The 11,972-nt window shown below is 45.0% G+C and overlaps 1 protein-coding gene across 1 annotated transcript; it reads right to left on the bottom strand.

Moving 5' to 3' along the window:
• Window positions 1-2,332: 2,332 nt before the first annotated feature.
• On the bottom strand, window positions 2,333-5,658 carry LOC133952378 (zinc finger MYM-type protein 1-like). Its single transcript, XM_062386791.1, has 3 exons — window positions 3,694-5,658; window positions 3,478-3,580; window positions 2,333-3,108 (listed from the first exon to the last, which is right to left on the bottom strand). The coding sequence occupies exons 1-3, from the start codon at window positions 5,187-5,189 to the stop codon at window positions 2,581-2,583; spliced, it is 2,127 nt and encodes a 708-aa protein (XP_062242775.1). The 5' UTR covers window positions 5,190-5,658; the 3' UTR covers window positions 2,333-2,580.
• Window positions 5,659-11,972: the final 6,314 nt, after the last annotated feature.

The raw sequence follows: 11,972 nt of genomic DNA, 5'->3' as shown, positions 1-11,972 counted from the left end.
AGCAAAGCTTGAGAAAGCAGATGCAATCTTCCGTGATTCTTACAGGCTCTATTTAAAGGCAAACAATGTACAAAAAGTATGTGAAACATAAATAACATATCAATTAACTGCTGTCTTTAAATGGTCTTCACAATTTAAAGACCATTTATTTATCGTCTTCACGATAAATAGAATAATATAATTATAAAAAGAAAATAAGAAATACAAAAAAGTGCAAAATGTCCAACTTTTTCCCCAATTTGTATTACATGGATAACCTGTTGGACCTCATCTTTCACAAGGTTTTTCAGGACCCGGCCCCATATGTGAATGAGGTGCTGAAGATCTCAAAACCTGAGGATCTCTCTGCCTAGTATGAGAAACCTGACAAGCAGGAAGTTATAGCCAGCTATGTGTCGAGTTTCAATCAAGGGCAGGACCACCCTGATTCATCGGCCCAGAGGGCCCCAACACCAGCTCACAAAGCCTCTGTACGCCAAATACCTGTAACGGCTGAGCAAAGTTCACATTGTATTTAGAGAATAAAAGGTGACACACAAATATAAAGTGTTCCTTTGTTTACAGTATAGCTACTGATGGCACAAATTGTATTTTTGTAATGAATGTATTTATTATACTTGGTATTTTTTGTATTTATTACCTCTGTCCCAGCCAGTACATTTAATAACTATGATTAAAAAGCTCTGTGGCAATCTTTCTAGCAATCTTTCTGACAATAAAAGTTTATAGAAACAGTTGTGTGCTTTTAATGTTTGATATATAACATGTCAACAATTGATACGTGTAAGATGAGCAGTTAGCAAAGTAATACAGAGGGTAGAGTAATTTATTTTATTCCTCAGTCATAATTTTATTGCAGAAATGACTGATATCTCATGCATAAAAAAAAAAAAACTTACTGCTCTATTCCTTTTAGACATAAAGGCCCATAATCTGCCCTATAGATGTTGAATGCATTCTGTAGTGAGAACACATTCAAACACATGTCCTACACCTCCATGAGAGGGGGGAGGGGTGAGAAGGGGGAGGGATGAGAGGGGTGAAAGGGGGTGGGGTAAGATGGGGGGGGGGGTGAGAGGGGGCGGGGCCCTCAAAACAGCTTGATCTGAGGAGGTCTGTTTTAGACAGAGTAAAAAGGTGCTGTTTTAAATGATCCTTGGGGTATTTTTACCAAAACATGTTACAGACATTTCATTAAGACCCCAAGGAACCATATCAACTGTGGTGAAATGGGCATAATATGTCCCCTTTAAGACCAGTTAAAAAATTGCATGAATTAGCATTTTGCACTGTTGAATCTTAGGAAGGTTCTAAGTAGAGTTTCAAAATGCAAAAAGAAGAAATGGGAACAAGAGCCCAAAAGTTGTGAGCAGGCAATTTATTGAAAACAACAATTAAACTGAAGTAGGCTGTTCATCAGCTGATCAAAAGTTTAAGACCACAGCTCAAAAAAAAAAAAACCCTCCTAAAACAGAAATTAAAGTGTCAAAAACTGACTCAGTAATGAGTAGCTCCACCATTATTGTTGATCACTTCAAAAATTCGTTTTGGCATGCTTGATGCAAGTTTTTCCAAAAGGCTAGTGCGAATGTTGCGCCAAGTGGGGAAGATGGCTTCACGAAGGGCATCCACTGTCTGGAACACGCAGGATGGTCCAAAAGAGTGATGTTATTCTCCTGGAAAAAAGTCTTACTCAGACTGGCATTTTGAAATGGAGCGTTGTCCTGGTGAAAAACCCAGTCGTTACCACACAGACGAGGGCCCTCAGTCATGAGGGATGCCCGCTGCAACATCTCCACATAGCCAGCTGCTGTGTCCCGTTTCTTGACGGACAGCCATTCGGATCCTCCGGCTCAGCGCCGGTGAAATTTTTTTGGGTCTACCACTTGATTTTTTTGTTCCATAACCCTGAGGATCTTTTAAGAAATGCAAAATGACTGTCTTACTGCGTCCAACCTCAGCAGCGATTGCACGTAATGAGAGGCCATGTTTATGCAGTTCAACAATCCTACCACGTTCAAAGACGGTGAGCTTTTTTGCCTTTGCCATCAAGAGATCTTCACAGTGTTATTACTTGACAGGAAATGACATGGAATCCAAATTTTTGCACAGATTTTGGCTTTTAAAGGCTGTGGTCTTAAACTTTTGATCAGCTGATGAACAGCCTATTTGAGTTAAATTGTTGTTTTCAATAAATTGCCTGCTCACAACTTTTGGTCTCTTGTTCCCAGTGGCGGCTGGTGACATTTTTTTTTGGGGGGGCGCACTTGGGCGGCGCGGTTTAAATAGCCCACCGCAATGAGAAAAAAAAACTGAGGTTTTGATTAGAATATTAAAAAAAACATAGCTTTATTTCAATAACATACAGTGCTCAACACTAGTATCCAACAACAATAACAATAACCTGTTACTTTGGGCATGACAGTTCAGAGCAGAATGGTAGGGACATAGGTAAGAGACATTGGGTAGGGTTTCAGAGATGAACAGAATAAAAAAGGTGCCCACACCCTCACACGAAAGAGGTTTAGAGCAGAAGAGACATAACATTTTACATTTGTTGTTTGTCAAGAGTAGGCCCTACTACTTGTAAAGAAACTTAGCCCTCCTCTCTTTCAAGCTGGCAAATCTCTCTATCACCTTCTGGTTAAAGTCAATCATGTCTGTGACAAGCCTTTTTTCCATTGAGAGCATGGCTAAGGCATTCAGTCTGTCCTGAGTCATTGTGTTCCTGAGAAAGGTTTTAACCCTTTTCAGTGTTGAAAAACACCTCTCAGCCTCAGCAGTGGCCATGGGAGTTGTGATGATGATTTTAAGCAGTGTTTCTGTCTCTGAAAATACCTCAGAAAGGTTATTGTCTTTGAACAACTGGTAAAGATCCACAGCACCACGACAGGTTCGGAATTCTTCTGAGCCATAGATGAGGGTAAGCTCTGTCTTCAGCCTACTTCCATCGAGCACAGGATAGGCCTTCAATGTTGTGGCCAGAGCAACTTCAGGGAATGCATCGAGGTAGTGGTCAAACTGGGGGCTGTCCAGTAAGGTGGCACTGATGAGGTGGTCCTTGAAGGCAAAGCGTTCCTTGGTGTGTCCAAGTATGGTGTCGCATACCTACAGATAAATATAGAGAGAGACAGACAGATAAGGTGTGGGGCATTTAGATGCTAATAACCTTTGACTTCAACCATCTTGTCCTGGCTGCAGACAAAAGCCAACAATCAGAGTCTAACAGCTCTGGCTCTAGACACACAAAAGCCAGGAACTAGCCTGGTGCTATGAAACACACACACCCCCACTCCATGACACACAAAAGCCAGGAATTAGGTCTGATGGCTCATCAACATTTCGAATTGGTATTTTAGATAAAGTATAGTCTGATATGATATCCACACAAATCTCACAATTTCCAACATGTGTTCTGCTGTGGGAAAGACAAAACATTGAACTTTAACACAGGCATCTGCTGATTTTGACACTCACCTCTGTGGCAATCCTTTTAAGCTCATCTTGATCGATAGCCCGGCGCTTCCTCGGCTGCTCAGAGCCACTCCTGTGCTCCACCACCATTGCATGGACTGAATCTCTGTAAATAAAAATAATAATAATTTAAATATCACATTTGTCTTATTACTATGGTTAATGTAAAATAAGAATGTTATGACTAAGCTTACAGAATAATAACAATAATGAAATTACCTGATTTTTTGTATGTCCTCTTGGAACTGCTGGATGCAGCGATTTATATAGACTGAATCTATGTTTCTGTTCTGGAGCTTGGCATAGAGAATGTCCACGTGTGGCATTATCCGATGAAACAGTTTAAGGAAGAAGTTGAAATCAGGATCCTCCAGTAGCCTGATGTGGCCTCCTGCTTCGTGGCTGGTCTTGTCATCAAAGCCATCTGATGCTCGAATTCTTTCAAAGCAGTCAATGAGGTCATCTCTGTGCTCAAACACAGTATTGACGGCACGGCTGTGAAAGTTCCACCTCACATTGCTGGCCGTTGGCAGTCTACGGGCCACTGTTTTATCAAGGACAACGGTCCGCTTCGGGGATCTTGAAAAGAACGCAGCTAATCCACCCAAGTCAGAAAAAAAGTTCTTGACTTTAACAATGTGAGAGGTGGCCTGTTGCATTATAAGATTGAGCTGATGGGCATAGCAGTGGATATAGTGGGCAGTTGGGTAGTCGTCCTGGATTCTCTTCTGAACACCTGAAGAGGTACCCCTCATTACACTGGCACCGTCATATGCCTGGCAGATGAGTTTAACTTTCTGCTCACCTGGGAGGATGGCAGCAAGGCGTTCTTTTAATGCCATGGCAATGGTCGCTGCTGTAGCTGACTGCAGAGGGATGAACTCAAAGAATCTTTCCTCCAGGTTAGCACCATTTAAGTAGCGAAGCACAAGCACAAGCTGGGTTTGTGTGCTAATATCCGTGGTCTCATCTGCTTGGATCGATAGAAAATCGCTGCTTTGAATCTCGCTTATGATCTTTTCCCTAACAACAGCCAGCATACAGTCAAGAAGTTCATTCTGGACCGTTTTGGATGTTCCCTTGAACACAGTCGCGCTGTCGAGATGGTCTTTCAGTGCACCGTCGAGTGAGGCAACAACGTCCACCAAGCCACGAAATATCCCTGGGTTATCAGAGCTCTCGCTCTCATCATGACCACGCAGTGCCAACTCAAATGCACCACAGAACTTAATACAGTCTATAATTCTTGAGAGAATGTGCCTGTTCTTCCTTACTTCCTCATTGTGTTTACGGATGCCAATTCGGTACCCTTCGTCGAGCTGTTCCGCTATACTCAGTCTCCCAAAGAGACTTAGCTTCATGCTGTTAGTGAGATGGCAGCGAGACGATTCGTGTTTCTTGCATTTCTGGGTGAAGTGCTTTAGATCCCTCATCCCCGTTGTAGTCCAGAGTATTTCAGTCCCAGTACATTGGAACAACAAGCAGGGGAAACAAAAAAACGCATTACTCACTGCACAGCCCGCTAACCAGCTCCGGTTAGCATAAAGGCTGGAGGAGAAGCTCCGCTTGTAGGTTCTTCCGCGGTCAGTGCTTATCTGTTCAAGTTTTAAATCCGGACGGTCAGGTCCCATTTCTTTTAGTTTCTTTTTATCGACATCCGATCGTCGATTGAATGGTGTTCTGTGAATAGCTACAATAGAGTTTTCATTCGCCATACTCTCAGATTAAAACAAGTATCTGCTAAGTGCTAACTATGCTGCACCTTTAGATATGTGATGTGAGGGAATCACAAAAGGTCTCTGATTGGACAGTCCTGTTAGAAACCCTTTCATTGGCTGTGGGCGCAAGGTACGTGCGCCCATGGCTCGAACTGTCATCCGCCAATGAGAACTGTCCTTGCTCAAATGTTCCTGCCCCTTTTTTTGGCTTCCATAGACTTCCACTTGACCGGCGCCCACAGGGAGGAGTGGCTTCTCTCTCAGTGACGTTATCGTATGTTATCATTCAACGAATGGCAATATATTATATTTGGTCACATTTAAGTGGTTTTTGACAGGGGCTTACGGTCTCCGGCACACATTTAACGCTTTAAAACAGTACATTTCTTATTAAATTATTTGATATATAATGTTTTTTGACATGTCATTTTTTTTTTTTTTTTTTTTTCATCTCAAAATTGTAGGGTGGGCGGCGCCCCAGCGCCCTGTATTGACGCACCGCCACTGCTTGTTCCCATTTCTTCTTTTTGCATTTTGAAGCTCTACTAAGAACCTTCCTAAGATCCAACAGTGCAAAATGCTAATTCATGCAATTTTTTAACTGGTCTTAAGATTTTGATCAGGAGTGTATATCAATGGTACCACTGCACAGGCAGATTACCCATAATAAATATTTTATGAAAATAGATTTAGGTTATTCACTGTTGTAAGCGCTTTCAATCATTATTTAGCCTTATAAACAAGTATCAACACCATTTTCATACATTATTTTCATACATTACTTTTATTACATTTTCTGTCAAATGGAGCCTTATGGAAATATGTCAAACATATTTTTACCATTACATGATCACAAGAGAGCATCACTTAAGTACCTACTGTGCATTACAATCTGCAACCACATGTAATTTCAACACCTGGCTGATCTACTGAGTGGGCCACATGGTTTTCATCGTACTACCATACAAACCAGTTGTCAGGTTCTGTCATTTTAGTTTGAGTTCAGTCTCTTCGTGTTTTCTGTTTCCTGTTTTATTTTGTAGTCTCTGTTCCTTGTGGTTTGTTTCTGTCTTCACTCTCTGTCTTGGTGATTGTCTTTCTAACTCCTCATGTGTTGCACCTGTAGCCAATTACCCCTGCCTTCCCTGTGTATTTAAGCCTCTGTCCTTCCCCTTGTCCTCTGTCGGATTGTCTGTTTTGCTTCCTGGTTTTTGTGTTTCTTGTTCTTGTTCCTCGTGCCTTGTGCCGTCTGGATAAGGATATTACATGATGCTCTCCTTATCTGCGTTCCTGCCCTGTCCTGATATCCTGTGGTGTAAGCTTCCTTGCGTTTTGTTAAGTTAAAGTCTCTTTTTGTATTAAATACACTTTTTGTTATATACCTCTGCTCCTGGCTCCATCTCCTTTCCACAAACCGTGACACCAGTAGCCAGTCAGATTAACCTTGAGCCTCAGTGTAGCCTCAAGTTCGGCCTGTATCATTGTATCATTGATTACAAGGCAAAAACCCCTGATGACGCTAAGACGCAAAGGAAATTTATGACACATGACACACAGAGCTTCTCTTTCCAGCTTCTCCTTCCTCTTCTTCATCCTTATCACATCGAAGTATGACATATCTCATCAGTACATGTTACTGAATTGACCCTTTCCCCCGAGTCCCTTTGCTTTATCGCCCGCAGATCCTGGCCCGCTGCGGCCGCACCACGTATTACGATTTGTGGATCGTGCATCAGAGGTCGCAATGGTGTATCCAGTATGGCGGATTCTGTATCGTGCGGGCTGATCGTAGTGGTAACGGCGGATCCTGTGTCGCGTTGGCATCATATAATGGTGTTATACCATGGCCGAGGCGGCGGTTGATGATGGATCCTAACTGTGGACTACAGTGGATCCGATCTGGATAGCGGATCATGATCTTGCTGGCTGCTGACCATAGACTATGATTGCAGCAGGACTGATTGACATATAGTATTGAAGTTTTCCTTCAGAATGTTTACCCTCATCAATGCTGCTAAAACCTTTATCCTGATTATGTTTTCCTACACTTGACATCTGCTGCACTTGTGTCCTTCCTGGGAGACGGATCCTCACATGTGTCTCTGAGGTTTCTACGTATTTCTACCCTGTTAAAAGGGTTTTTAGTAATCAAATGTCCCTCTAAAATCACTTATTTTAATATATTGATGTTAAATACACTGTGGTGGATGTGGTCTTCTATGAAATACTATCCTACAAGTCATTGAAAGAATATGAAATGTGACCGTTTTCTCTTATAGCTGGATGTAGGAATCACACCCTTGATGAGCCACTTCCAAGAAATCATAGCTCGGGCACCACTTGATCTCACTGGTGAAGTGAACACATACCACACACCAAATTTGTTTCCGTATTTGGTAAAACATTTCCTCCCACATGCCACCTTGTGGTCTGGACTGATGCTAGGTTAGTTTAAATAAAAGATGTATACTATTGCTTTGATGTAAGGAACCTAAATGTAAATTATCTCATACTAACAATGACCTCTAAATATTCCACGGCCTTTAGGTGATCTTGGATGTCATGGGACAGGACCATATAGAGCAGGTGTGATCCTGTTTGGGAAGAGAGAGCAGGTTGCCCGCCAAAGTTTATCCAAGGTAATCTGATTGCTAAGTGTGTGTGTTAGTTGTAATTTTGTAATCAGTGTTGCCATAGTTACTTTGAAAAAGTAACTTAGTTACTTTTCAAGTTACTTGCTTTTAAAAGTAACTAAGCTAGATTAAAAGTTACTTGATTTTAAAAGAAACTAAGTTACAAGTTTACAAGTTACTTTATTAGTTACATTCCCCCCCCCAACGCGCAAACCGAGGGTTCCCACAACGGGAACTGTAGCTGAGGTGATCCGCGAGGCGGGACCGACACGCGTCCAGAGTCGCTGCCGCCGACCGCCGTACCTGGTCCCCTCCAACGGCCCGCCTTCCGCAGCGCCGACGGACACCGCCCAGCGGCCCACTAGAAGGAAAGCCCCCGCACCGCAGACGAGCACCTCCCCCACCAAAAAAACGTTGAGGCGTGCCGCACACCGAGCCTCCGGCGGCGTGGTGAGGAGGGCGAAGGGGCGACTGCTCCCCCAGCCGCAGGACGTGCCCAGCGGTTTAACCACAAATACCGAAATAGTAACGCAAGGTGACTTGGACAAGTAACTTTAATCTGATAGTAATAGTAATGCGTTAGATTACTCGTTACTGAAAAAAGTGGTCAGAATAGAGTAACGCGCTACTAAGTAACGCGTTACCGGCATCACTGAATATTTGGTACTACAAATGTAATAGAAGCAAGCATTAAGATACATTTTGTGTATTCTTTTTGAATAGTGAAATGCATCATTTTATATCACTGGAACTGGAACTTTTTGATAAAGCTTATAGTTAGAGCTAATTAGTGCGCCAGAACGTTACTTGTTCTATTTTATGACACATGACACACGGAGCTTCTCTTTCCAGCTTCTCCTTCCTCTTCTCCATCCCTATCCCCCTTCCCCGGAATCCCTTTGCTTTATCACCCGCAGATCCAGGGCCTCTGTGGCCGCACCATGGATTACGGTTTGTGGATCGCGCACCGGGGGTCGCGGTGTTGGATCCAGTGTGGCGGATTCTGAGTCATGTGGGCTGATCGTGGTGCTGGTGGCGGACCCTGTGTCGCGTTGGCATTGGGCACGGGCGGTGGACCAGGACCGCAGTGGTGGCTTGTGATGGGTCCTCCTGGTGGGCGGCGGTGGACGGTGACTGAGGACTGAAGTGGCGTCTGGTCTGGATGGTGGATCGTGGTCTAGATGGTTGCTGAGCATGGACTGTGCTTCATCAATGCTGCTAGAGACTTTGATTATTGATGATGTTCTCCTGCACGTGGCATCTATTGCACTTCTGTCCGTCCTGGGAGAGGGATCCCTCACATGTGGCTCTCTCTGAGGTTTCTACATATTTTTACCCTGTTAAAAGGGTTTTTTGTAGTTTTTCCTTACTCTTGCTGAGGGTTAAGGACAGAGGATGTCACACCCTGTTAAAGCCCTATGAGATGAATTGTAATTTGTGAATATGGGCTATACAAATAAAATTTGATTGATTGATTGATTGAAAGATGTCAAAATGGATGACCAAGATGGCGGCGCGTGCACAGCGTGATGCTCAACGTCTCCCCAGATTTAGCAAGATAGTTATTATCTGCCTGGTCGTTTCAAGTCTGTTCACTCAGAACAGTCTTGCGAATACTGTCTACAGTCGACAGGATCTTTTAGACATCAGATCTTGTTCTTCTACCCACTCTTTCGATGGTCAAAGGCTCATTCCCGAGATCGTCAGAGCTACCAACCCGGTTGCGCCGACCGGAAGTGCTCACAGGCGGCGCCGAGATCGTAAACAAAGAGGGGGGAAGAGAGGTGGGCTAAGATAAAGCTAACGCCTCACCGGCTATCTCTACCAACCCTTTTCCTCGCCAATGTTCGGTCTCTGGCGAACAAAACGGATGAGCTGCGGCCGCGGATCACCACACAAAAATGGATTATGGACTGCAACATCATGATTTTCACAGAAACATGGCTCAACAGCAACGTTCCTGATAGCGCCGTCGAGCTAACGGGGCGCTACCTCCGCCGGGCGGACAGAACAGCTGATGACTCCGGTAAGACCAGAGGTGGGGGACTGTGCATCTATGTGAACAAAGCTTGGTGCATGGACACTATCATCATTGAGAGTTACTGCTCTCCTAACCTGGAATATCTCATGGTTAAGAGCAGACCGTTCTATCTGCTCAGAGAGTTTACATCTACTGTTGTGACTCCAGCCAATATCCCCCCTGATGCTAATGCAAAGCTGGCAATGAAAGAACTGCATGCTGCCATTAGCAAACGACAGACCTCACACCCGGAGGCAGCCTTTATTGTTGCGGGTGACTTCAACCACTCCAGCCTGAAGACTGCACTCCCAAAATTCCACCAACATGTCCCCTGTGCAACGAGAGGAGTCAAGACTTTGGAACATGTTTACACCAGCATGGCTGGTGCTTAAAAAGCCGTCCCCCATCTAGGACAGTCTGACAACCTCTCCTTGTTTCTACTCCCCAAATACACACCACTCATCAAACGTGTGAAACCCACAGTAAGGACAGTTAAAGTGTGGCCAGAGGGAGCAGACACTGAACTCCAGCTCCGGTTTGACTCCCACACTAACATCGACTCTTATGCCTCTTCTGTCCTTGACTTCATCAACAACATCATCAACAGTGTCACCACCCTCAAATGTATCACTACTTTCCCTAACCAGAAGCCATGGATGAACAAAGAGGTCCGTCTACTGCTGAAGGCACGAGACATCGCTTTCAGATCATGTGATGCTCAGGCCTACAGTTCATCCAGGGCTGACCTGAAGCGGGGCATCAAGAAGGCCCAGCACTGCAACACGCTAAGGATTGAGGAGCACTTCAAAAACAACTCAGACCCCAGACGTATGTGGTAAGGCATCCAGGCATTGACTGACTACAAACCAACCAACTCCTCCCCCCAAAACAGTGATGCCTCCTTCCATGACGAGCTCAACAGCTTTTATGCTCGCTTTGACAGGGAAAAACAGGAGGCGGCTGTGCTCACTTCAGACCACCAGCCCCTCACACTCTTCTCCATCGACGTGTGGCCTGCACTGAGCAGGTATCAACGCACGTAAGGCTGCTGGCCCTGATGGCATCCCCGGACGCGTGCTCAGGGCCTGTGCTGGGCAGCTAGCTGAGGTCTTGACTGACATATTCAATCTGTCACTGGCCCAAGCAGCTGTCCCCACGTGCTTTAAAACCATCTCCATCGTGCCAGTCCCTAAACACTCGACTGCAGCGAGCCTCAACGACTTCCGCCCTGTTGCAATCACCCCCACCATTATGAAGTGCTTCGAGAGGATGGTCCTGGCTCACCTCAAAACCTGTTTACCACCCACACTGGACCCCTTCCAATTTGCCTACCGCCAGAACAGGAGTACGGAGGATGCCATCTCCACGGCACTTCACTCCGCACTTTCTCACCTGGACAATAACAACACCATGTAAGAATGCTGTTCATAGACTTCAGTTCAGCTTTCAACACAATCATCCCCTCCAAACTGATCACGAAATTCTGCGATTTAGTCATCAACCCTTCCCTCTGCAACTGGTCACTGGACTACCTATCCAACAGACCCCAGTCTGTTAGGTTAGAGAACCACACCTCCTCAACCCTCATCCTGAACACCGGCGTGCCTCAAGGCTGTGTGCTAAGTCCTCTCCTCTACTCACTATTCATATATGACTGCATTCCTGTACATGTAACTAATACTTTTGTCAAGTTTTCAGACGATACTACGGTGATTGGCCTCATCAGCAACAACTGAGTCGGCCTACAGAGAAGAGGTCCAGCACCTGGCGGCGTGGTGCGGCGACAACAACCTGGCTCCAAAGAACACCAAGAAGACCAAAGAGCTCATCGTGGACTTCAGGAAGAAAGGCGGCACACACACCCCCATCCATATCAACGGGATGGAGGTCGAGGGTGTCACCAGCTTCAAGTTCCTGGGTGTCCACATCTCTGAGGACCTCTCTTGGACCCTCAACACCTCAACCCTGGTCAAGAAAGCTCACCAGCGTCTCTTCTTCCTGAGGAGACTGAGGACGGCTCATCTATCTCCTCAGATTCTGGTGAATTACTACCGCTGCACCATCGAGAGCATCCTCACCAACTGCATCTCAGTATGGTATGGCAGCTGCTCAGTTGCGGACCGGAAG

The sequence above is a fragment of the Platichthys flesus genome, chromosome 4 (assembly GCF_949316205.1).
Source record: "Platichthys flesus chromosome 4, fPlaFle2.1, whole genome shotgun sequence".
In the NCBI taxonomy this organism is placed as follows: Eukaryota; Metazoa; Chordata; class Actinopteri; order Pleuronectiformes; family Pleuronectidae; genus Platichthys; species Platichthys flesus.
This window is presented reverse-complemented; position numbering and strand designations above follow the sequence as displayed.